The following is a 24,484-nucleotide window of genomic DNA, read 5'->3' on the forward strand; positions in this document are numbered from 1 at the left end:
GACAGAGTCTTACTCTGTCACCCACGCTGGAGTGCAGTGGCGCAATCTCAGCTCACTCAAACTGCACCTCTCAGGTTCAAGCGATTCTCCTGCCTCAGCCTCCTGAGTAGCTGGGATTACAGGCCTGCGCCACCATGCCTGGCTAATTTTTATATTTTTAGTAGAGACGGGGTTTTACCGTATTGGTCAGGCCGGTCTCAAACTCCTGGCCTTGTGATCCACCTGCCTCGGCATCCGACAGTGCTGAGATTACAGGCATAAGCCACTGCGCCCGTCCAGGAAGGCCTTCTTGATGGCTGTGCAGTTGCCTGTCTGTGCTTCCTGGGGCCCAGGCTGGCACAGGGAAGAGCTGGTGTCCCAGAGGTGGATGAGTGATAACTGAGTGCTGCTTGTTCTATCTGTAGATACAGCAGCAGCAACAGCAGCTGCAGCGAATGGCACAGCTGCAGCTCCAGCAACAGCAGCAGCAGCAGCAGCAACAGCAGCAGCAGCAGCAACAGGCATTGCAGGCCCAGCCGCCAATTCAGCAGCCACCGATGCAGCAGCCACAGCCTCCGCCCTCCCAGGCCCTGCCCCAGCAGCTGCAGCAGATGCATCACCCACAGCACCACCAGCCACCGCCACAGCCCCAGCAGCCTCCAGTTGCTCAGAACCAACCATCACAACTCCCGCCACAGTCGCAGACCCAGCCTTTGGTGTCGCAGGCGCAAGCTCTTCCTGGACAAATGTTGTATACCCAACCACCACTGAAATTTGTGAGTACCTGTGGCCTGCAGCTCATGGCTCTGTCAACAGCAGTTTCTACGTTCTTTGGCTAGAGACAGCATGTCCTATTATTCAAGAGTTGAGACTTCCGGCAGCCCCACCCTTTGCCAGCCCTGCCACCTCTAGTATGGCTCAGCAGGGGAGCATGTGTTTTGTGTTTCATGTTCCAGGAGCTGCATCTGCACCCCATACAGGTTGCTGCTGCTGCTGGGGCAGCAAGTCACATTCCAAGCAGCGTGGCTGATTGCAGTAGTGCTGTGGGGCCTTTCAGGGTATAGGTGATTTGACTGATGGGCACCACGTGGAAGGATGTGCCAGCTCTATCAGTGTCTGGTGGTTTGCCAACTGTTCCGAGTTACATTCTAAACAAATATCTTTTTTTTCTCTACACTCTGCCAAGTCTCAGGAGAACAAAATTCATTACTATATTTTTGAGGGGAGTATTAACATAAAAGACTGTTATTCCCAGTCTCATTTTGTATCTCTGCACAAAGCCAGTCTAGTCAGTGACACTGGCACAGAGGACAGAGTATTATCACCAGGATGGAGTGAGCTGTACCATGGAGTCTTTTGGACAACTGTTTGGCTCACTTAGTTTTTGTGGCCATTTCTACTTGGATTCATTGAGTGGAGCGGGGCCTGAGCCAAGCGTGGGGGTGAACAGGAGGCCTCACAGAGGCAGGCTGGAAGTCTAGGAGAGTTTTGAGGAGCAGATATGGTCACTCATCTGTCACCTGGGAGCCAACACACTGACCCCTGAGACTGTGTGGACTGGAACCCTTGTGTGCTGCATGGGGGGGTGTGCCCTGGTGGAGTTTGTCCTGTTGGCTTGGAGTTGTCTAAGGAGGAGCCCCCTGTGTGATGGTGCAGGCCTTGTCCCTCTGGAGTCCCCTCCATGCAGTGTATTCACAGTTGCCCCTTTTGCCCAAGCTTGCCCCCCGCTTTTTTTTTTGAGACAGGGTCTCTCTCTGTTGTCCAGGCTGTAGTGCACTGATGTGATCAGACCTCCCTTGCTCAAGCGATCCTCCTACCTCACGCTCCCAAGTAGCTAGGGCTACAGGTATGCATCCCCACACCCAGCCAAATTTTTATATATTTTGTAGAGATCGGGTTTGGCCATGTTGCCCAGGTTGGTCTCAATCTCCTGGGCTCAAGCAATCTGCTGGCCTTGGCCTTCCAAAATGCTGAGAATACAGACAGGAGCCACTAGGCCCTTCCTTCTGCTGGCCGGCTGGTGACCCTGCTTTACTTCAAGGAATGAGGCTGGGTGACGCTCTTGTGGACCTTCAGTATGCTTGGCCCAGAGGATGGGCAGGCTAGGCTGTAAGCTCTGCATTGGAAGCTGTCACTGCTTGTGGTGATAGCTGATGCTGAGGGATATGTGGAGACATACCAGTGGGAGGGCTGTGCTGCCTCTTGCCAGAGTTGGATTTGAGCTTATGGGATCCTAAATGGCCAGTGAGGTGACATCACAGCACATGAAATCATGAAAGTCCCATTCCCCATCTCAAGAAAGGCCCCATTTCCTAAGCTCCCACAGGAAGAGTGGGCTCTGCTCTCTGCCTCAGGTGGTTCCAAATCACATTCTGTCTTCCTCCCACAAGGTCCGAGCTCCAATGGTGGTGCAGCAGCCCCAGGTGCAGCCCCAGGTGCAGCAGCAGACAGCGGTACAGACAGCTCAGACTGCCCAGATGGTGGCTCCCGGAGTCCAGGTGAGGGTCTGGGGGCTGTGGGCTCCGTAGTCACTGGCAGGTGCAGTGTCACCTGTGCATGGTGTGCTACAGTGAGAGTCCTGGTTTGATTAGGTGCTGGGGCTAAGTTGGTAAAGCAGGGGCTTCTCTCCCCCTTGCACTCTGTGAGACACCCCTAGAGTCCTTGGGGTGGCCAGCTGTGTGTGCTTGGTCATGTCTAGGACCCACTGGCTGCATAGTGCATGTTGTTTCTAGTTTTGCTTGGGCATCTTTCATCATCCTTCTTCCTTACCACTCTGAGTCACTCTGGGAATGTGTATCAGAGAGTAGAAGGCTGCAGTTTCATCCTCACCTCTCACCTTCCATTTGAGAGTCTGAGTACAGAGCGGACCAGGGTGGAGGGCAGCTTTCCGAAGCAGCTGGGAGCCATACGCAGCAGGAGTGTGGGAGAGGGCATTCTGGTGCTCACCTGCACTCAGGGACTCCAGCGTTGTGTGGTGAGAAGCGTGCCACTCTCATGTTGCCGAGCCTGCTGGTGTGTCACGTGTGTGGAACATGTGTCTCTGTGTGTCAAGTGTTAGTGAATGCAGACGGGCTCACCTGGCCTCCTAGTGTCCTGGATTGGAGGCCCAGGATTTCTGTACTTTCTTGGATAGCCCCACCTCTCCTTGCTGCCACTGAGGCGGGGAGACGTACAGTCTGGGGCTTCAGTTCTTTCTGTTTCCACATGGTGGTGGAAACACTGTTGATCCTGACTTGGATGGGGTGTTGGCTTTAGAAAGAATCAGAATGTGCTAGTTGATGTGGTAAGACTGTGGCTGAGTTTCAGCCCACAGCTGGCAGTATGCCTACACTTTGCTGTCATCTTAAGGGTGCCAGCCACACACCTGGTCTTATGATTTTCTGCAGGCCTGCTGGGTGCAGTGCCTGGGTGCGCAGTGCTGCATGGCAGGCTGCATCTCACACCTGGGGGTTGCTCCGTAATGTCCTTCCTGGTGACTGCTGCCTCTTTCAGGTCCCTGGGAAGCCACCTGAAGGGGAAATCTGAGGGGTTTGGCTGTAGCTGAGCTTGCATCCTACCTCGGCATGGCACCAAATGACTTGGGCCCAGGGTCCGCATGTCACCTTCTTACTTAAATGGAGCCTTGTGTGAAACACACCACAAAACTCACTTTTACTTACAGCTGAGGGAGGCTGACCACCTTGTGTGACGAAGTTGGTGGTCTCTGCCATCTCCCTGTGTGTCTCGGCATGTCTTCAGGCTTCCTGGGGGACTCCCTTGTCCTGGTCTCTCATGCAGAGGAAGGATGTGGTGTGTGTTCAGAGCCAGCTTGGTGGTGGCACATAGTGACTGCCCAGCCATTGGAAGCTGCTGCCTTTGCCTCTTTGGACTGTCGTTCTCCTGTTCAGGACCTCACTTCATGGAAACTTCTATACCACAGGTCAAGCCCAGCAGGAAAGTGAAAGCTGCTCTTTTTTTTTCTGAGACAGAATCTCACTGTCACCCAGGCTGGATTGCAGTTGCGTGATCTTGGCTCACTGCAACCTCTGCCTCTTGAGTTCAGGCAGTTTGTGTGCCTCAGGCCCCCAAATAGCTGGGACTGCAGATGCATACCACCACACCTGGCTAATTTTTGTATTTTTAGTAGAGATGGGGTTTCACCCTGTTGGCCAGGCTGGTCTTGAACTCCTGACCTCAAGTAATCTGACTGCCTCAACTCTCAGAGTTCTGGTATTGCAGGTGTTAGCTATCATGCCCAGCCTAGAACTTACCTTTTCTTTTTTCGTTTTTTCTTTCTTTTTTTGTTTGAGACAGAGTCTTGCTCTGTCACCTAGGCTAGAATGGCTGGAGTGCAGTAGTATGACCTCGGCTCGCTACAACCTCCATCTCCTGGGTTCAAGTGATTCTCCTGCCTTAGCCTCCCAAGTAGCTAGGACTACAGGCACGCCACTACACCCAGCTTATTTTATGTTTGTTTGTTTGTTTTTGTATTTTTAGTAGAGATGGGCAAGTCTTGTCTTAAACTCCTGACTTCGAGTGATCCACCTGTGTCAGCCTCCCACAGTGTTGGGATTACAGGCGTGAGCCACTGTGCCCAGCCGAACTTTCCTTTTCTTTCCATTTCTTGGTATTTGGAAAGTGAGCATCCATGGAACAGCCAATGTTTTCAGCTGTTGCAGGCCCAGCTGGTATGTTCATTAGGCTTCTGGCTCAAGAAAGTGTCCTCCATGCAGTCTTGCTGGCATCCCATTACCTTCCAGAAGCAGGAGTCGGCTGTGTGTGCTCATGGCCCATGCTGAGCCTGTCCTCGGGGCGCTAGTCTTCCTGCCAGTTTCTCCAGCCCTTGTTTCAGGTAGAGGTCCCTGCCTCGCTGGCACAGGAAGGAGAATGGAGGGTGGTCACCACTGTGGTTAGTTGCAGAGTGAGTTTGGTGTTTTAAAGAGCATTGCCTACCTGCCCTGTGGCACCATGTGCTGCCATGCAGGGAATTCCCAAGTGCTGGGTGGCAGAGGAGCCTTGTAGGTTCTCGAAGTCCAGCAGTGGGTAGGGTGTATCTATGAGGTACGTCTCAGTCCAAATGTGGCACCTTGAGATTCTGTAACCCGCATTCTGCTGGTTTTCTCTCAGGGCTTGGTTTTGGCCTTGTTACAAGGAAGCAGTTTCTTGGGGGCTGATTGGGCGCCCTCGCTGCATTGTTCCAGCAATAGCAGCGCCCCCTGCTGGGGGAAGAGGGGTGTTGGGCACAGCCAGCCCTCTGAGGGACTGTCTGGATTCATGATCTTCCTTTGAAACTTAAATTGGCAGTGAACAGGTAAGGTACTGTGATCCAAAACCTTAAAAGTATGTGTGGTAACTGTAGAAGCCAGAAAGTAGAGAGAAATAGAAGAGAACCATTCCATGAGAGAGAAGGCTTGGTGTCCTTTCTGGTTCTTTCCCATAGTCAAGGCCATGCTATCCTAGGTTTTGTGCAGCATCTTCCACGTCAACATGGAATGAAATGTCCTTCCTCCTCTAATTAGCAAGCCCTGGTTGACGCCAAGGAACTCTGTCATACTCCTCTAGAATGTCTCCTGCCATCCTCAATTACCGTCTTGTTCTTAGATCTTGAGATAATTTCAGATTTTTTGCTATTACCAGTGATGCATATCTTGATGTCCTAGATTGTTCCTGAAGCTGATCAGAGGTAAGTGACTGGTTCACTTTGAGGGCCTTCTGATCTGATCAGCTGCCATCTAACGAGAAGGTCAGAGATGCAGATTGGAGCTCCCTTTGTGGTGCTCACACCTCGTGGTGCTCACACAGTGAACATCAGGACACGGTGACCATGTGCTGCAGCTTTGTGTGAGCTGCTGTGTGCTGCAGAAACAGGCCTTTGAGTTCATTAATGAAATTCTGGGATTGGGGGCACCAATGCAGGCAGGCTTCCATGCCCTGACTCTCAGGTTTGCCCTCTGAGAGCCGAAGAGAGGTGCCCTGTCAGGCCCTTGCAGTGCTGTGGTGATGGGTATGGTAAATGGTAGCCTGGGACTGAGTATTTTAGAAAAATTGCTCAGCCTGTGGTGTGCACACCTGGTTCTCTTTCTAGTGTTATTTATGTAGCTGAGAAGGGTGATGTCACTCACAAGGAGATTTAGCAGGACACAGCAGACTTCTCTTTCTCCCCTATAAAACCAAGACAGGCCAGGCACAGTGGCTCATGCCTGTAATCCCAACACTTTGGAAAGCCAAGGTGAGAGGATCACTTGAGATCCAGGAGTTCAAAATTATCCTGGGCAACACAGTGAGACCCTGTCTTTAAAAAAAATTAAAAGTTAGCTGGGCACGGTGGTGTGTGTCTATAGTCCCAGCTACTCGGGAGGCTGAAGTGGGAGGATCACACAAGCCCAGAGGTTTGAGGTTGCAGTGAGCCTTGATGACAGCATTGTACTCCAGCATGGGAAAGAGAGCAAGACTCTTGTCTCTTTAAAAAAGCAAAAAGCAGGACAGAATGCGTCTCATTTTCTTTTCTTTTTTTTTTCTTTCTTTCTTTTTTTTTTTTTTTTTTTTTTTTTTTGAGATGGGGCCTTGCTCTGTTGCCCAGGTTGGAGTGCAGTGGTGCCATCTTGGTTCACTGCAACCTCCACCTCCTGGGTTCAAGCGATTCTCCTGCCTTAGCCTCCCAAGTAGCTGGGATTACAGGTATGCACCACCACACCTGGCTAATATTTGTATTTTTAGTAGAGACAGTGTTTTGTCATGTTGGCCAGGCTGTTCTTGAGCTCTTGGCCTCAAGACATGTGTCCGGTTTGGCCTCCCAAAGTGCAGGAATTACAGGCATGAGCCACTGTGCCTGGTCATGCATCTCATTTTCAAATGGTCCGTATACTTTTGTCGTTTAACCTTCTATTCTTGTAGTATGTGAAACAGAGCTCTAATTTACAAGTCACAGAGAATTATCATCCAGACTCCCATTATGGATATGGCATTACTGATTCACAGCTGCCCTACTGGAGCCTTGGCCACCCTGGAGGACCCTCTCTCTTTTCTGTGGACCCTTCTGCACAGCAGTTACAGTGGAGAGAGTCAGACCTGGGGGTGGGGGAGAGGTTTTTTTGGATTCCTCTGTGGGTGTTAGGAAGTAGTGAAATGTCATCACTTAACAGTGAATCCTGGGTGGTAGCTGCCTCACTCATCTGATCCATTTGTGTTGGCATTTGTAGTTGAAAGAAATTGGGCTTTCCTTATCAGGAGTTCTCAGTAATAAGAACATCAGTCAGCAGTATATTAGATTTAAGCTTTGCATACCTTGTGTTTTTTTGTTTTTCTCCTCCTGGAAAAAAGTTTGCTTCTCTCATACCATCTGACTTACTTCCAGGCCTTTCTCCCTTGTGGAACGAGTGCTGTTGAGCACTGCTGCACTTTCAGAAGGGCTCCTCCGAAGTGCTGCAGGTAGTGGTAAATAGACTTTTACCCCATTGGGATTGCTTCTTTATGTTTCTCACCCCCAGGAAGTTCATTTGTTGCTCTGGCTGCAGGAATGAGTGAGGTTCTGGTTGGCATCTGCTATGCCGTGTCACTCCCGGCTTCGGTGCCTCCTGTGTGCCCATGGTTGTGAGTGTGGGCCACGTGTGTAAGGCCATGGTTCCCTGCAGCCACTCTCCAGCTGGCACCCATTACTGTTACTGCCACCTGTTGCTGCCTGCGCGGAAGGCTTTTCTTGCTCACCTTTGCCCATTTTTATTAAAACCAGTTCTTCAATAGATACTAGGACCAGCAGCCTCAGAGAGGCCTAGAGGAGGAGATGAGGATGGTTTGGGTTCAGGCTGTAGAGATGTGCCACTGAGAAGGAAGGATGCTGTGAGCAAGCTTCCCTGAGCTCATGGCTCAGTGGCAGTCAAGTGTTCTCATCACAAGCTTTGGTGGAATGTACTCTTTCGACATCTGTCCCCAGGAGCCTGGTCTCCCAGAAACACTAGCCCAGGCCCTCAAGTTCTGGCTCTGATGGTTCTGTGGGCTGTAGGATTCTGCTCTGTTAGCAATGTGTGTTCAGAGGTGTTTTAAGGACACCAGTGTAGGAGAGCAGCCAGTAGAATAGAAAGGTCTGGAAGCACCATTCTTGGCAACTCTTCTAGATTCCCAATGCCCAGACAGACCTGGAGGTGCTGTGGGCTTGAACATGTGGGCGACCTGCCTTTCCAGGCTGCCCCGAGCTGCCCAAGGGTCCCTCGCCCTGGTGCTCCTTCTTGCAGAGGCTACACACGCCCTCTCCACCTGCCCAGGCGCTGAGTTTCTTTGTTGCGATCACCTTGTCTGTTGTCCCTCTGTCCTCAAAGATGATCACGGAAGCCTTGGCCCAAGGTGGGATGCACGTAAGAGCCCGGTTCCCGCCCACCACTGCTGTGTCCGCCATCCCGTCAAGCTCCATCCCTTTGGGCAGACAGCCCATGGCACAGGTATTTACGGGGCAGCGCCCAGGGCATGGCTGGGAGCTCGGGGCGTCCTCTGAGCGCCTTTGTAAAGCACACCTGTCATTATCATCGCCGGTGACTGCCTTTGATGGTGGCTTTCAGAGTGCCAAACCCATAGTCACTTTTTTTCTTAAATGAAGCCAACCCCATCTTGTGCTTCTCGAGAGGATGTGAATAAATATCTGGATATTTTCAGCTTAAAATAGGCTGCAAGGCATTTTCATGGTAAAAATAAAACAGAAGCTAAAGCAGAAGTTTTGCTTTTTAGAGCTATGCTATCTAATAGTGTAGCCACTAAGCATGTGTGGCTATTTACATTTAAATTAACTAAAATTAGGCTGGGCACGGGGGCTCACGCCTGTAATTCCAACACCTCAGGAGGCCGAGATGGGAGGATCACTTGAGGCCAGGAGTTTGAGAGTTTGAGACCAGCCTGGTCCACGTAGCAACACACTATCTCTAATTAAAAAAAAAAAAAAAAGTGTGTGTGTGTGTGTGTGTGTGTGTGTGTGTGTGTGTGTGTGTATTGAAAACAAAACTCTAAAAATCAGCTAAAATTAAGTAAAATGAAAAATGCAGTTCCTTAGTCCCACCAAATACATTTCAAGCCCTTATTTGCCCACAGGTAAGCTAGTGGCTGCTGCAGTGGACAGCACAGACTCCAGAACGTGGCTGTTGTGGACAAAGTGGCATTGGGCCATGCTGTTGTAGAGTTTGCCCTGTAGAGTGTGTAATTTGTAACACACATCCCCTTTCTAGGTAGAGGTAGACTTCTGTGTACATTATGCTTTTCAGGGATATGAATTCCTGGCTCTCTTTATCGTATGAAATTTGGAATTACTCCATGGTATAGTCATTTGTTTAACAAATAGTTACCACATACATTCTGTGTGCCAGGCACTGTGCTAAGATTCTGAGAATAAAATGATGCTGAAGTTCTCTAATCAAACAGGCTTTCCATTTTAGTGGGTTTGTTGTGAAAACCTCAAATTTGCCAAAAGAACTTTACAATTCAGTTTCTGTTTTAGGGGAAATGTTTCTATAATCCTAGCAGACACATGGTCCCTGCCTATCCCTGAATGCCCATGTGCAGGCACTGTCACCACCATGGCTTGTGCAGTGACGCCTCTGCAGCTCTGTTCTACAGAGGAAGAAGTGGAGGCTGAGCCAGGATGACCCTTGGTCCATGTGGCCCCAAGCCTGGTGCCACACACCTCACACTGCCAAGAGAGTGGCCTGGGCCCCCATTCAGGGCACGTTCAGTTTGCCCTCCCCTGCATACTAACTAACCTGTTGGGTTACCCCAGATGTGCCATTTACGTAGTTACTGACTGGAATTTACATTCTTTGGCAGGGACCTCCCGTTTGGTAGATTTTGATTTGCAGGAGGTGGAAGTGCCTAGGATCTGCTGGTAGAAAGGCTTTGGTGAAAGAGCTTTCCAGAGGAGCAGAAGTTGGGGGTGAGGAAGTAGGTTGTGTGGCTGTGGTGGAAAGGAGGCCAGTGTGGGTAGAGGCCAGGGTGCAGTTCCTTATGGCCTAGAGGCTGTGAGCTCCACGGCCTGCTCACATGCTGCTGGTGTCTCCTTGACCAGACCCCTTTGGGTTCTGTGCTCTGTCTGCTAGAACTGCTTTTCCTCCTTTCTCATAGCCTCTGGTTCAGCATCCACTGGGTTCACAGAGTAAGGTTGGCATGTATGTGGAGGAATGACTTTAGTAGCAGCATGTAGGACTGATTTTTATAAACACAAAAAGTCCCCAGTGTTCTCAGTGTGTGGTACGTGCCAGGCCTTGAGCTAAGCTCTGTGTACAGAGCCTCATTGTTTCTCATTGCAGCAAGTTGTAGTTCGAGCATATAGCCCCTTTTACAGACTGAGAGTGCCCCCAGGGAGCCACCAAGTCAGGATCGAGGGCTCAAATGAAACCCTTCCCCCTGGCCTCTGAGCAGGATTCTTCTGGAAACTCCTCACTCCCCTTCCTGCTGGGCTGATGACCTGGCTCCTCCTTTTGGTTTGCTGGGCACTCCTGGGTGGGCTCCCCTCATCCCCCCAACAAGGCCAGACTCTGTCCTGGGCCTTGACTTGCCTGTACTCTTGTGTGCTGCCCACTCCCCACACCCAGCTGCTGTCGTTTCCACCTGGGCTTTTCACAGGTGGCCCCTCCCTCCTTCCCACCAGTTCCCAAACCCACTCAGTCTCTTTCTCCCCAGCCTTCCCTGGCCCTTAGATTAAGTTTGCCCTGAGTTATGCCAGCTAATAGGTCTCTCTCTAGAAGCTTCCAACCCCCAAAGGCAAGGAGGTTGGAGGGAGCAGAAGAAGGATAGAGAAATACATGATGAAGCTGAAAAAGTTAGTGCCTTGGAATAAATGCCATGTAGAATCCTGGTTTGTCCTCGTTGCCCTGTGTGGGGGAGTGAGAGCGCGGTCACGGGAAGATGCCAGCTAACTGCACACAGATTTAATCACCAGGTTCTGCCCGTTTACGCTGGCAGTGAGGAGCATACCCCTGAACCTTTGGGGTTGGTTCACTGAGGACAAATGAGGCAGTATTTAGAAAGTATTCCTTGTCCTGGCAGTAGACAAAAGCCACAGGATTTCTGGAAAGAGGAAGGAAGGCCCAAAACTGAGGCAAGGTTCTGGTTTTGTTCTTTTTTGTTTGTTTGAGATGGAGTCTTGCTCCTGTCCCCCAGGCTGGAGTGCAATGGTGCGATCTTGGCTGACTGCAACCTCCACCTCCTGGCTTCAGGCGATTCTCTTGCCTCAGCCTCCCGAACAGCTAGGACTACAAGTGCCTGCCACCATTCCTGGCTGATTTTTGTATTTTTAGTAGAGATAGGGTTTCACCACATTGGCCAGGCTGGTCTCTAACTCCTGACCTCAAATGGTTTACCCACTTTGGCCTTTCAAAGTGGTGGAATTATAGGCGTGAGCCACCGTGCCCAGTCTTGTTCTATTTTTTTTTTTTTAAAGCAGGTTTGTTCATGCTTGTCAGCTGCAAGAAAGGAAATGCTGGCAGGAGTTTAGGGAGCAAGAAAAGCCAATGGAGGGACACCCTAGAGTGGAGGCCTCCCTACTGCCCAGGTGGCTGCTCTGCAGCCCTCTCTAGTCCTGGCCTTTCCTGCAGTGGGCTCTCCCCCAGGCCAGCCCTCTATGATGGGCCGGAATACCAGGCTCCCTGGCATAGCCACCCCCCCCCCACACCTGGCTGTGGGCCAGCCTTGGGGATGTGAGGCATGCTGGGCCCTGTGAACCAAAGGCATTGACCTGTCCACACCAGCTAGCTGCAGAGGTGTGCTGCTGCTTTTGTGTTAATATCTTTCAATCCAGTCCCTTTCAAGAAGAGAGAGCTTATTCCAGGAACGTATCTGTTGTCTTCACCAGGAGTTGCCCCACTGTGTCCCATCTGAGCTCTCAGGAGCCAGAACCTACTGACTACGGTGTGTCCAGGTAGTGGTCCTATGGCCACTGTTCTCCCCAGCCACCTGCCCTCAGCAGTCACCAGGACGCAGTCTGGTGTCCACACTGCCCATCTGCTCTTGTTCTTTCCTTGTGGCAGCAAATTGGGTCCAAGAAAATAGATGGAGCTGAAAGAGTGGGAATGTACATGCCCCATGGGCTCTTCTCCAGAGGGCTTGCAGGGCCCAGGCTCCCTCCCCGGTCGTGACAGCCCATGACTGCATCTTCCTGTTACAGTGGGCACGCCTCATGGACTCAGGCTACCAGATCCAAGCAGGATTCTGTGCTGGGTGCATGCTGAACCACAGTGCCCAGCACGGTGTCCAGGGGGTGGCATAGCCCATGCCACAATGCTCCCTCGGCAGGTGTAAGCAGGCGGCGCCTTCCCCACTAGGGGCTCGTCCTTTGAGTGGAGAGGTACTGTTGCCTTCTCCTTCCCTGCTCCAATCCCAGACCTGACACGAGCCCAAGGGCTGGAAGGTTCTTTCTCGCCTCTCTGGCTGCCTCCGTTGAGCCAGTTCTGTCTTCAGATGAGTCTTTGAGGGGCTGCTTCTCATCCCAGGTGCTGGACTTGGACTGCCTTCCATTGACACCTGGGCACAGGGCCTGGTTTCCTGTTCTCATGGTCTCGGAAATGAAAGGATGCCCTTTGTTTTTCTTCCCACTAGAAGTCTCCCTGCCTCCCATCCTCAGGGCTCTGCTGGATGCTGGGGCAGCTGAAGAGCTGAGATAGACCCAAGTGCTGGGTGGGTGCTTGGTGGCCCCGAGGGTGTGGCTGATGAGACTGCTGCTTCGGGCCCTGAGTGGGTGCTGGGCTTCCTGAGGCTCAAGAGCAGATGAGAACTCTCGGGTGGCAGTGAGGGCTGTGTGGTTGCCTTCCCTGCTCTGGCCTCTGCCCAGCCTGCAGCTGCCTCGCTCCTCAGAGAAGCACCGAGCTTTAGGCGGTAGACAAGAGCTGACCGTCTCCTAGAAGGGGCAACTGCTCAAGCACAGGCGCCTCTCTGGAAGAGGTGGTCAGGGAGAGGCGAGGGGAGGGGCCCTGACCTGCAAGCAGGAAGAGGGGTGAGCTTGTGAGACAGCTTTCTGGGGTGCAGGTAGAGAGCAGCAGCAAGTCAGGCACGGTTGAGGGAAAGGGAAAGCGGTGACGGGGCTGCTGAGGGCTTTAGGAGGGGCCCCACCACAGGGCGGGCCGTGCTCCACAGGGTTGGGCTGGGCAGAGTCTTTGCTTCCCACTCCCTGGTGCCGTCTGTGGTTCTCTATGGAATTTTCTGGCCTTGGGATTTTGTTTACCCCTGGATGAGTCTAGAACGTGTGTTCCAGTGTCTGGGACATGCCCTCACTCCCCTTCAGCCAGGGTTCTGTGGACCCCAGCACCTTGAATGCACAGTACTTGGGTGTGAGAAACCTGCTGTACTTGTTCAACTCAGCATTTAGCAAATGAAGTAACACCAGTTCCCGTTTCTGACCTTGCTAACCTCAGCGAGAATCACTGTGAGCCATTTTGCTTCACTCAGCAGAGTGATGAGGCCCGGCAGGCCAAGGCTGGGGACTCCTGTACTCTGCCCCTCCTCTCCCAGGCAGGGGTGTCTTGACCACAAAGCAGTGGGAACAGTTCATTCCATCAGTTGATGACCCACTGGGCCAGTGGCTTTGGATAGGGACCTCTGACCCAGCTGTGCTGAAAGTGCCCTGCTCTGGTTACACCCTGTGCCTTAGCCCTTCACCCCTTGGTCTCCCAGCACACGTGGCTCAGGAGCAGCCTGCACCTGTGCAGTGCTATCAGGCACACCCCATGGAACAGGCAAGACAGAGCATTTCGCTCCGGGAGCTTGGTCCAGGTGGTGCTGAAAGGGCAGTGCCACCCTGCCTTCCGCTGCCTGGTGGGGTGGGGAGGAGGGCATTCTGTTTGTGGGCTCTGGGCCTGGGCCCCAATTTGAGGAGCTGAGAAAGTAGCAGTCCTATCCCAGCACTCACAGCACTGTGGTGGAGGTGCTTGGGGTGATGTGAGCCATGGCCCCAGGCAGGCTTTCGTGTCCAGAGTGCCCCTGGAGAAGCACTGAGTTGGTCTATAGAAATGGACGGTCCAGGGGCTGGGCTTCTAGGAAGCAGGTTATAAGGGGATGCTTGGCATGGTTGACTAGGGTGTGGGAAATGCCACCAGGGGCCCTTGGGGGCCTCTGAAGCTAGCAGGGCCTTTAGGGTGCCCCCAGTGTGGCAAGGGGTTGGGACTTCATGCCACCATTACCAGCACTGAGCAAGGCAACCCTCTGTTGAGAGTCCCTCTAGGGGAGGACAGATGCCCAGGGCTGGCAGACAGCTATCCTCCCCGTCAAAGCTGCCATCTGTGCTCCACCCCAGGAGGGTTTGGGTGTTTCACACATGCTCGTCTCTGGTGCCTGAGTGGTGTGGTTTCATTCCTAGAGTTTACAGATGAAGACAGTGGTATCCCTGGTGTGGACACTGGGGTGGTCAATCTTATTTGTGTTGGGCCCAGCAAAGCTTGGGGAGCAGAGCAGCAGCCTTGCTCTGCAGACACATAGGGCCTCAGAAGACTCAAGTGCACACCTGCGTGGCAGAACCAGGCTCTGGGCCCAGGTGTCCCACCTCTCCTTGGTGCGCTCGTGTGGGCTGATGCAAGTGCTACCATAGGTGCATGGGTGGCTCCCTGGTCCACCTTGCTCCAATTAAGCAGGTCCAGGTGGGACACAGCGTGGGACCAGCCCTGCAGCTGCATGTTTAACCACAACAGATGGCCATGGCCACTGGGCTTTTCCTTGGTGCAGTCAGCCTGGGGGCTGCAGGGGTTCATGGAAGCATGCGGGAAGACAATCCCACTGGTCAGCAGAGCAGGGTCCTCACCAACCCACAGAGCAGCGTGTCATGGGACAGGCAGGCGTGGCAGGGAAGGCCAGGCCAAGTGTATTGCCTCCCAGACTGCCCTTTTCCTCACACTCCCACGTCACAGCTCCAAAGCCTATGTCCTTGTGGGCCCCTGGTCAAGGAGCAAGGGCTTCCCTGCCCGGGTCCCCCTGCCAGCCTCTTGGTCACCTCATGCTGTGTGCCAGGCTGGGGAAGTGTGCCTGTGTGTGTGTCCAGATGGCATCTGGATGAAGACACAGGTGTGTGGTGAGGCTGTGCGGGAGGACGGGCCTGTGCGTGCGGTGGGCAGGTGGTGTGGAGGCGGGCGGGCGTGTGGTATCGCGCCGGCTGAGCCCCTCCGCTTCCAGGTCAGCCAGAGCAGCCTCCCCATGCTGTCCTCGCCATCACCGGGCCAGCAGGTGCAGACCCCGCAGTCGATGCCCCCTCCCCCTCAGCCGTCCCCGCAGCCTGGCCAGCCTGGCTCACAGCCCAACTCCAACGTCAGGTAGGCCTGGCCTGGGGTGCCCTCCCCGCCTGGCCCTTTGAGGCTGCCCTGCCTGGATCCAGCTCACATGTTTCTCTCACTTGGCTGCAGCTCTGGCCCTGCCCCATCCCCCAGTAGCTTCCTGCCCAGCCCCTCACCGCAGCCTTCCCAGAGCCCAGTGACAGCACGGACCCCACAGAACTTCAGTGTTCCCTCACCTGGACCTTTAAACACACCTGGTAAGTTGGGCCTGGGGTCTATGGCCCCATCGTGTGACCTGTACTCAGCCTGGCAGGTTGAGGTGCTGAGATCACTCCTCACCTTTACGAGGCCTCAGCCTGTACCGGGTGTGCGAGTTCTGGGGCCCTCAGAGCTCAAGCTCCCCACCTGACAGTCGAGGGCTGTGGCCTCACCTGCCTGTGTCCCGCAGTGAACCCCAGCTCTGTCATGAGCCCAGCCGGCTCCAGCCAGGCTGAGGAGCAGCAGTACCTGGACAAGCTGAAGCAGCTGTCCAAGTACATCGAGCCCTTGCGCCGCATGATCAACAAGATCGACAAGAACGAAGGTGGGCTGTGGCTGGGGCAGGGGCTGGCACCCTGGGGATACATCAGGGCTTGTGTCTTAGTGTACCCTCTTCTGTCCCAGACAGAAAAAAGGACCTGAGTAAGATGAAGAGCCTTCTGGACATTCTGACAGACCCTTCGAAGCGGTAAGCTTTGCCCACAGCCCCTGGAGGGTCCACAGGGTCATGGGTGGCCCAGCCATGGATGGATACTTGCTAATGATGTGGGTTTAGCAAGGGCACCAGGCAGCTCTTCGGGCCCTTGCCAGAGGCCTCCAAGGCCCCATCCTGGTGTGTGCCGGGGCTTCAAGCCCAGGCTTCGTCTTAGCTGGTGCCCAGCCTTTGCCCTACTCCTGGCTGCTGCTGTGATCCTCATACTTGTCTGTCACAGCCAGACCTCATCCAGCCAGCAGCCAGGGGCCCAGCTTGCAATGGCCTGACCATTAGCTGGCCATGGTGGGCCTGGGCCTGCCCTGGACTTCTGCCTCTTACTTGCCAGTGACCATGGGCAGGTGACTGTATCTCAGTTACCCCATTTGTAGCCCATGTGTGCTGTCATGAAAATGAAACAAGATGGTGCTGGTAAGAAGCAGGTGGAAGGCAGGCCCGCCGGCCATGGCCTGCTGTGAGGGTCAGAGCTTGGCCAGCACCTCAGAACAGCATGAGCATTGGCATATACCTCCCTCTCATCTCAACTCTGGCTCTCCCCCACCCCTGTCTAGAACAGTCTCTGTTCTGCTTGTCTGGATAGAATGCCAGTCACTATTGGATGGTCCTCCAAGCCTTTGTGAGTTGATCCTTTGTTAGGGTTATAGGGCTGAGCAGGGCAGGGACTGGCTTAGATGAGAATGAGGCCTTCCCAGCCTGGTCAGAGGCCTGGCCACTGTCCCTTCTCTTGACCCATGGCCTCACTCTGCTAACCAGAGACAAGTAGCTCCTGGGGGTGAGGGCTGCCTGCCTTAGACTCTGGGAACAGCTGGTCAGCTGGTGGGAGCTCCTGCAGAGGTTTCTGATGGCCGAGGCCCAGTGACAGTGGTTGGGATCCCAGATCCAAGCCTGAGAGCTGCCATTTCTCCCACCCTTCCAGCACAGAGGTCAGCCCAAGTCCCCTCTCTCTGCAGGTGTCCCCTGAAGACCTTGCAAAAATGTGAGATTGCCCTGGAGAAACTCAAGAATGACATGGCAGTGGTGAGTGGGCTGCCAGGCACCCCTGGGGGAACCAGGGCTCCCCCAAGAGCTTCTGGGAGCGCCACTGGGAGGGGCCTTCAAGATCAGTGTGGCTGGGTGGGGGCTGGGCCTGACCAGGGACCCTGCCCACCAGGCTTCCAGGCCAGGTCTGCTGTGCTGCGTCAGAATTTGGGATAAGTCACCCTCTGTCTACGGCCCCTGTGGGTGCCTCTGCCACCTGGTGCAGAGGGGGCAGGGACTCTGGGGAGGACAGGCTTTGGGGGTAGGGGATTATTCCCAGGATCAACCAACATTGTTTGCATAAGGGTGGAGGCTGTGAGAGAGGCCTTGGGAATCTGGCTGTGAGTGACGATGGTGCTGGGGTGGGAAGCCCCCTAAATGGGGAACCCTCAGGTCCCGGGCTGCTGACCGTGCCCATCCTGCCTCCAGCCCACTCCCCCACCGCCCCCGGTGCCACCGACCAAACAGCAGTACCTATGCCAGCCGCTCCTGGATGCCGTCCTGGCCAATATACGCTCACCCGTCTTCAACCATTCCCTGTACCGCACGTTCGTTCCAGCCATGACCGCCATTCACGGCCCACCCATCACGTACGTCCAGCTGGGCTGGGCTTTGCGGAGGGTGGCCAGCCCTGGGCTGCGTATGCCCAGTGTGGTCACCATGCCGCCTCCCCCAGGGCCCCAGTGGTGTGCACCCGGAAGCGGAGGCTTGAGGATGATGAGCGGCAGAGCATCCCCAGCGTGCTCCAGGGTGAGGTAGCCAGGCTGGACCCCAAGTTCTTGGTAAACCTGGACCCTTCTCACTGCAGCAACAATGGCACTGTCCACCTGATCTGCAAGCTGGGTGAGTGTCCAGGAGGGCCAGGGCTGGCATGGGAGAGCAAGCCTTGACCGCAGCCCCAAGGCTCTGCCCTCAGAGCCAGAGGGCACAGTGCCCAGAACCCACCCTGTGTTCGTGTCCCACCAGGCTGTCCACTGTGTCCCCACACACACTGGGCCCCAGATAGCCTGGCCATGCCTCAGTCCCCGCTGCTGGAGCCCACACACCCTCACCTCCTCAACACACATGTGGCTCTGCTTGTCTGGGGCCCTTAGCGGGGAGGTAGGCAGGACCTCTGGACACCCATCTACACAGGGCACTCCAGGCTTCATGTTTGGAAATCTGAGAGTCAGAGAGAACTCCAGGCTTTGCCACAAGCCTCACCAGAACCTTCCAGGGTGTGAAAAGTCCTGTTCCAGAGCAGGGCGGTGAGGCAGGGCAGGCCAGGGCTTGTCCAGGTCACAGATACAGCCTTCTGTGTTGCAGATGACAAGGACCTCCCAAGTGTGCCACCACTGGAGCTCAGTGTGCCTGCTGACTATCCTGCCCAAAGCCCGCTGTGGATCGACCGGCAGTGGCAATATGGTGGGTAGACCCAGAGGAGCTGTCTGGAGGCCCAGGGCAGGCAGGGGTCATTGTGGAAAACCAGGCCTCCAGTACAACATGGACAGCGTCTGCGCTCCTGCCTGTCCCTAGCTCAAGCCCCTCTCTCCCGTCTTCTGGCTCCCCCTGCACGGACAGGAGCGGGTTATCCAGTGGTCATCTGAGAAAGAAGGTCTCTGCTCCCACTGTGTCCCTTCAACCCTTTCATCTTGTGTCAGGTCAGCTGTCCAGGGTGGTCATGTTCAGTGGGTAAGGGGTGAGTAAGTCCACAGCTCAAGGACAGACCCTGCTCTTCCCAGAGGCCACTGGGGAGCTTGGTGGGGCTCACAGATCCCACCAGTAGCTTGGGCTTACAGGGCCCCATCTGGATGTTGTGGCTTCAGAGAGAACCACGGTGGCAGGGGGCAGTCTCCCTGAGCCCAGAAGTGGCACACAGCAGAACTGGGCTGGTTCCCCAGGGTTGTTAGAGGCAGAGCCTTGGGCTCTAGATCCTGTTGTGATTCAGTTCTTCACTGACAATGACGCTCTGGGAGGAGAGCCTGAAGGCCGGGCAGTGTGCAGGACATCACCTCCCTGTGCTTCGGCCCAAGGCTGGGGCTGCCCTTTCCCAGAGCATTGCTGGGTGAGCGGGGTGTGGGTGCAGTGTTGGCCACCTTAGGCTCACGCCTGCTGTTCTGTTGCAGATGCCAACCCCTTCCTCCAGTCGGTGCACCGCTGCATGACCTCCAGGCTGCTGCAGCTCCCGGACAAGCACTCGGTCACCGCCTTGCTCAACACCTGGGCCCAGAGCGTCCACCAGGCCTGCCTCTCGGCTGCCTAGCCAAGACTGCAGGGATGGCCCGTGGCCTCATTGGGGGCAAGGACACACGCCTCCTCTCAGACACTTCTAGGCGTTGGCTTCCTTAGAGAGCCTGGGGTTAGGTTAGCTTTCCTGCTTTTATCTTCTGCCTTGGGGACCTGCCAAACGAAATCCCACACCTGTACAGAACCGAGATGGGAGCAGTGGAGCGGGCTGCTTGGGGGGCGTTGGCTGACTTCTCAGAGAAGGCCCTCCATGTGACTTCTTCTAGGGAGCCAGATACGATCCTTGGGTTGCTCTCACTGTGGCCTGTCCAGGGTCCAGGTCCGTCGCAGCAGCATAAGGGTGCACTCAGGGTGTTCTTAGAGCGTCTTGTGTGTGCTAGACACACCCCTACTTGTTTCCATAGGAGAACACAGAGGATGTAGGAAACCCTTAAAACACACATGGGATTCTCTGGTCAGTTTTGAGTTTAGGCTACGCTGCTTTTGGAACGTGGGGCCCACCCCCAGGGAAACCTCCGAGTCTAGGGCAACAGGCTGCCTTTTGGTGGGAGAGCTGGCCCATGGGTGCTGACGGCTCCCCGCCACCAGCTGGGCCTCAGCCCTCATGGCGTTCCTGCTGAGCACTGTGGGCACCCCGGGAGAGGGACATCGGGGAACCTGTTGCCAGCACCCCTGTGCTGCTCACATGAGGGCCATGTCCCCGCTACGAAGGATGAAGAGTGAGACCCTCAGGACCTGCATCCTCAGAGCACCACACACTGCACCACACACTGCGCCACCCAGAAAGAGCGGGCCTGCCAGTGGGCCGGGGCCATGCAGGGAGCGCCTCCCTGTGTTGCCTGCCACTCTGGGCACTGGCCAGCAGCCCTCTGGTGAGAAGAGGTCCCCCCCTTTTTATGTGCACTACCCCACCATCTGTGATTGTTATAATAAATTTATTATTCCCGTGTTTGTCAGTTGTTCATCACTGTGTCCCCTTCTCCATGAATCTGGGCCCACTGTCCTGTCCAGGATGCTGTCAGCCTTGGGGCCAGCAATGTCCAGTCTGGCCCTGGACATCCTGGACCTCAGCTCTCCTTGTTTGACACACTGTCCCATTCCTTGGCCTGGTTGATCCCCCAGCTTCCTGGCAAAGTTCCTGCTCTCTGAGGTAGGAAGGGGTTGAGATTAATGCCAAGGAAGCGGGGCTGTGGGACTGAAAGGACTGCTGCCAGGTGAGGGTGGGCACTAAGCTGGCCAACCCGACAATGGATGCAGCTGCAGCTCCTGCTGTGGTGGGAGGGGTGGCACGGGTGTGGCTACAGCACTCTGGAGATGGCCCTCCAGGAAGGAAGGTGAGCTTGGCCAGACCCCCATCAGCAGTGTTGTCAGGGTAGGAGAGGATGGCGTCTTGCCCCCAGGAGCGTGCAGTCTTGAGCAGGAGACCTGGAGCAATCCTGTGTTTCGAAGGCAGCTCTGGCCCAGCCAGGGGACCAGGAAAGCCCTCCCACCTCCAGGCTCTTGGTGGAGACTTTGGGGAACTTCATGCCTTCCTGGTTCTTGGGTGAAGGAAGAGTCAGCAGGAGAGGGTGGGCGCGGCTCTGCCAACACTTCTTTTCCAGGGCAGCTGCCAGGTCCCTGGATGAGCAGACTTGGCTGCCTAGGCAGGTCCCTGCACACAGCAGGGGCTGGGAAGGGACGACTGATAGTGGGGATCAAAGCACACGACTTGGAAATAAACAAGCTTTATTTTCAGTCTTGAACAGATGTGGTGCTGGGCACCTGTAATCCCAGCAGGCAGAGGTTGCAGTGAGCTGAGATGGTGCCATTGTACTCCAGCCTGGGCATGTTGCAGACCTCAAGAAGAGGGGAAGGAGGCCAACACAGAAGAAAGCAGAACCCATCCTCTTAGAGGACCAGTTGACCTGCCTGTGCTTGCTGCCAACCCTGCTGCCACCTCTGCCACTGCCACCACCGTGGTCTCCGTGGCAACCCCGTCACCCCCTGTCTACACTCTGCTGAGGGTCTTTGGCCCCCTCCCTCTGTTGCCCTGCACGTTGGTCAGTGAGAGCCTCCCCCACTCCAGGCAGCCCTGGGTGCCCCCTGCTCAGAACGATCCAGTGGCTCTTGTGGGCGTGCAGCCGTGGCTCTCAGCTCTCTGCTTTCAAGCAGCAGAACCCTCTTTGCAGACAGGGTCTTGGCGGATAAAGCAGATAAATGAGGTTTGCTCTGGTTAAGGCATCGGGAAGGCGTTCAAGGCACAAGGGGCTCCACCTTCTTGGATTTAGGTGAGCAAGGCAGCCCCAGGTGCACCACACAGGATCCTGGGGCTCCCAAAGGACAGGCAGAAAACCAGGGGGCCCTTTCCACATCTCCAGCCCCACTCCTGCCTCTCCCCATGGGCAAGGCTCCCCATGCTACCCTCTACCTGCAGTGCGCTTCCTAACTGCCTGCACCTCCTGACTCCCCACTTAGCCTGGGTGATTCATTCAGGTCTGGCCTTTTCCTCCAGGCAGTCCTCCATCCCCCAGGCTGGTTTAGTTCCTTAGTTACCAGCCCCCGTACCCCAACTCCTGTACCCCTAACCAAGCTCAAGTTGGGCCCAGGAGATGGTTCCAATGTATCTGCTGAGTGAATGAAAGCCACGTCATTCTCATGGCTCTTCTATAAGGTACTTTTCTTCAAGTGAGGCCCCCAAAGTTGTCCTGAGATTTCCTTTCTATCCTCCAGGTGGAGAATTTGGACATTTCCAGATCTGAAGTGAAATTAAACTGGAATGGCCTGTCATCAGACCCAAAGAGGTGGAAGGGATTTACTCTGGGCTTGAGGGGAATGAAAAAGCATTTTGGGAGTGTCCCATGTGCCATGCTTGGCCACCATTTCTTCTCAATCTGTTAGTTAATCCTCACAACCATCCTGAGTGCTTATTCTTGTTTTACGGGGGAGGGGTCTGGGCTCAGAGGTGGGTTCTGTGTAGGCAGTGCCTGTGTCCTTGCTGTAGAACTGCACATGAGGTGTGGAGGGGCCTGGGGCTGACATCCCCTCTCTACCCTGTCCTGCAGCCACATGGTTGATCTGACTCCTTTGGTTCTCAACTCTGGAGGCTTCCATTTCTCATTTGGCAGGAATCTGCACGTTCAAGCTCTGTTGCCCCGGCTTCCCCTGGTAAGCATGCCTCTGTGCCTCCCGGGGGCCGGACACCATCCTTGCTCTAACCCAAGGGAAGAGGCAGTACTCAGAGTACTGGAAAAAATTTTCATTATAACGTCTTTTCCACTTCCAGGAATGACTCTAAACAGGGGTGCAGGAAAAGCCGAATCCCTTTCCTAGTGTTTAGAACAGTGAGAAATCAGGCTGGGCACAGTGGCTTATGCCTGTAATCCCAGCACTTTGGGAGACCGAGGCAGGTGGATTGCTTGAGATCAGGAGTTTGAGACCAGCCTGGCCAACATGGCAAAACCCCCCTCTACTAAAAATACAAAAATTAAGCCAGGTGCGGTGGCTCATGCCTGTAATTCCAGCACTTTGGGAGGCCCAGGTGGGTGGATCACCTGAAGTCGGGAGGTCGAGAGCAGCCTGACCAATGTGATGAACCCCTGTCGCTACTAAAAATAGAAAAATCAGCCAGGCATGGTGGCATGCACTTATAATCCCAGCTACTCGGAAGGCTGAGGAGAATCGCTTGAACCTGGGAGGTGGAGGTTGCAGTGAGCTGAGATCATGCCATTGTACTCCAGCCTGGGCAACAAGAGTGAAACTCTGTCTCAAAAAAATAAAAAGATAAAAATAAAAATCAGCTGGGTGTGGTGGCATGCACCTGTGGTCCCAGCTACTTGGGAGGCTTAGACATAAGAATCACTTGAACTCGGGAGGCAGAGGTTGCAGTGAGCTAAGATTGCGCCACTACAGTCTGGGCACCAGGGCAAGACTCTGTTTCAAAAAAAAAAAGAACAGTGAGAAATCAGAAAAACCACTCAAAGGCCCAACAGCTAGGAAATGATACCATCAACTGTGGGGTAGCTGTATGATGACGTGTGTGTGTGTGTGTGTGTGTTTTCTGAGATTGAGTCTCACTCTGTCGCCAGGCTGGAGTGCAATGGCGTGATCTTGGCTCAGTGCAACCTCTGCCTTCTGGATTCAAGTGATTCTTCTGCCTCAGCCTCTCAAGTAGCTGGGACTACAGGCGCCCACCACCACGCCTAGGTAATTATTGTATTTTTAGTAGAGATGAAGTTTCACCATGTTGGCCAGGCTGGTTCCTCCTTGAACTCCTGACCTCAGGTGATCTGCCCGCCTTGGCCTCCCAAACTGCTGAGATTACAAGCATGAGCCACCGCTCCTGGTCTCCAAAATGTCTTTTTAAAAAAATTTTTAGATAGGGTTTTGTTCTGTCACCCAGGCCACAATGCAGTGGCATGATTATAGCACACGATAGCCTCAAACTCTTGGGATTATGTGATCCTCTTGTCTCAGCCTCCAAGTAGCCAAGTATCTGGGATTACAAGCATGCACCACCATGCCCTGCTAACTTTTTTAGCCCTTTTACTGAGATAACTCAAATGGCATACCATCCAACCATTTAAAGCATCATATTTCATGGATTTTTGTATATTCATAGTTATGCAACCATCACCACAAGTCAATTTTAGAAATTTATTACCTGAAATGAAGAGAGTGAAAGGCCAACCTACAATGGGATAAAATATTTGCAAATAAACTCAACAAAAAAAGTAACCTCATTAAAAAATGGGCATGGCCGGGTGCACTGGCACTCACACCTGTAATCTCAGCACTTTGGGAGGCTGAGATGGGCGGATCACCTGAGGTGAGGAGTTCAAGACCACCCTGGCCAACCTGGTAAAACCCCATCTCTACTAAACATACAAAAATTAGCTGGGTATAGTGGCAGGTGCCTGTAATCCCAGATACTCAGGAGGCTCAAGCAGGAGAATCACTTGAACTTGGGAGGCAGAGGTTCCAGTGGGCTGAGATTACACCATTGCACTCCAGCCTGGGTGACAGAGCGAGACTCTGTCTTAAAAAAAAAAAAAAAAAGGGAGCACAAGACTTGAATAACCATTTCTCCAAAGAAAACATGCAAATGGCCAATAACAGGAAAAGACGCTCAACATCATTAGTCATTAGGAAGATGCTTATCAGTGTCACAGTGAGATACCACTTCTCATTGACTAGTATGGCTATAGTGAAAAAAGAGCACAGTGAAAAGGTTTTCTTTTTAATATAATTTACTTCTTTTTCCCAAAGGATAGTTTTTCTGCAGTTGCCAAGGACTCCCTCTTTCTGCTCCTTACATGGGCTTTGGTGGAGG

At 54.0% G+C, this 24,484-nt stretch overlaps 1 protein-coding gene and 2 long non-coding RNA genes across 10 annotated transcripts in view; 1 reads left to right on the plus strand and 2 right to left on the minus strand.

Annotated features, from left to right (window-relative positions):
- Positions 1–833, minus strand: part of LOC116544797 — a 2,000-nt gene extending 1,167 nt beyond the window's left edge. Inside the window, exons 1-2 of the long non-coding RNA XR_004266038.1 lie at positions 764–833; positions 179–398 (exon numbers count right to left, since the gene is read on the minus strand). This is a non-coding gene — a long non-coding RNA (uncharacterized LOC116544797). The remainder of the gene's footprint in view (positions 1–178; positions 399–763) is intronic.
- MED15 (mediator complex subunit 15) overlaps positions 1–20,127 on the plus strand; it is a 79,150-nt gene extending 59,023 nt beyond the window's left edge. For 5 of the 8 annotated variants that reach the window (XM_032271395.1, XM_032271400.1, XM_032271397.1 and 2 more), the window contains 12 exons: positions 405–755; positions 2,370–2,477; positions 8,271–8,390; positions 15,085–15,221; positions 15,312–15,439; positions 15,631–15,765; positions 15,846–15,909; positions 16,884–16,950; positions 17,380–17,540; positions 17,627–17,793; positions 18,256–18,354; positions 19,056–20,127. In XM_032271395.1, the coding sequence (XP_032127286.1) occupies positions 405–755; positions 2,370–2,477; positions 8,271–8,390; positions 15,085–15,221; positions 15,312–15,439; positions 15,631–15,765; positions 15,846–15,909; positions 16,884–16,950; positions 17,380–17,540; positions 17,627–17,793; positions 18,256–18,354; positions 19,056–19,192 (1,674 nt within the window). In that variant the 3' untranslated portion in view covers positions 19,193–20,127. The remainder of the gene's footprint in view (positions 1–404; positions 756–2,369; positions 2,478–8,270; positions 8,391–15,084; positions 15,222–15,311; positions 15,440–15,630; positions 15,766–15,845; positions 15,910–16,883; positions 16,951–17,379; positions 17,541–17,626; positions 17,794–18,255; positions 18,355–19,055) is intronic. The other 3 variants (XM_032271396.1, XM_032271401.1, XM_032271399.1) reach the window with 1 other exon arrangement.
- LOC116544796 lies at positions 7,575–14,575 on the minus strand. The gene is made up of 4 exons (XR_004266037.1): positions 14,565–14,575; positions 11,129–11,141; positions 10,397–10,400; positions 7,575–7,648 (listed from the first exon to the last, which is right to left on the minus strand). It is a non-coding gene; the product is annotated as an uncharacterized LOC116544796 (long non-coding RNA).
- Positions 20,128–24,484: the final 4,357 nt, after the last annotated feature.

This window comes from Sapajus apella, unplaced genomic scaffold, assembly GCF_009761245.1.
Source record: "Sapajus apella isolate SASKATOON/1434 unplaced genomic scaffold, GSC_monkey_1.0 scaffold231, whole genome shotgun sequence".
NCBI classification, from domain to species: domain Eukaryota; kingdom Metazoa; phylum Chordata; class Mammalia; order Primates; family Cebidae; genus Sapajus; species Sapajus apella.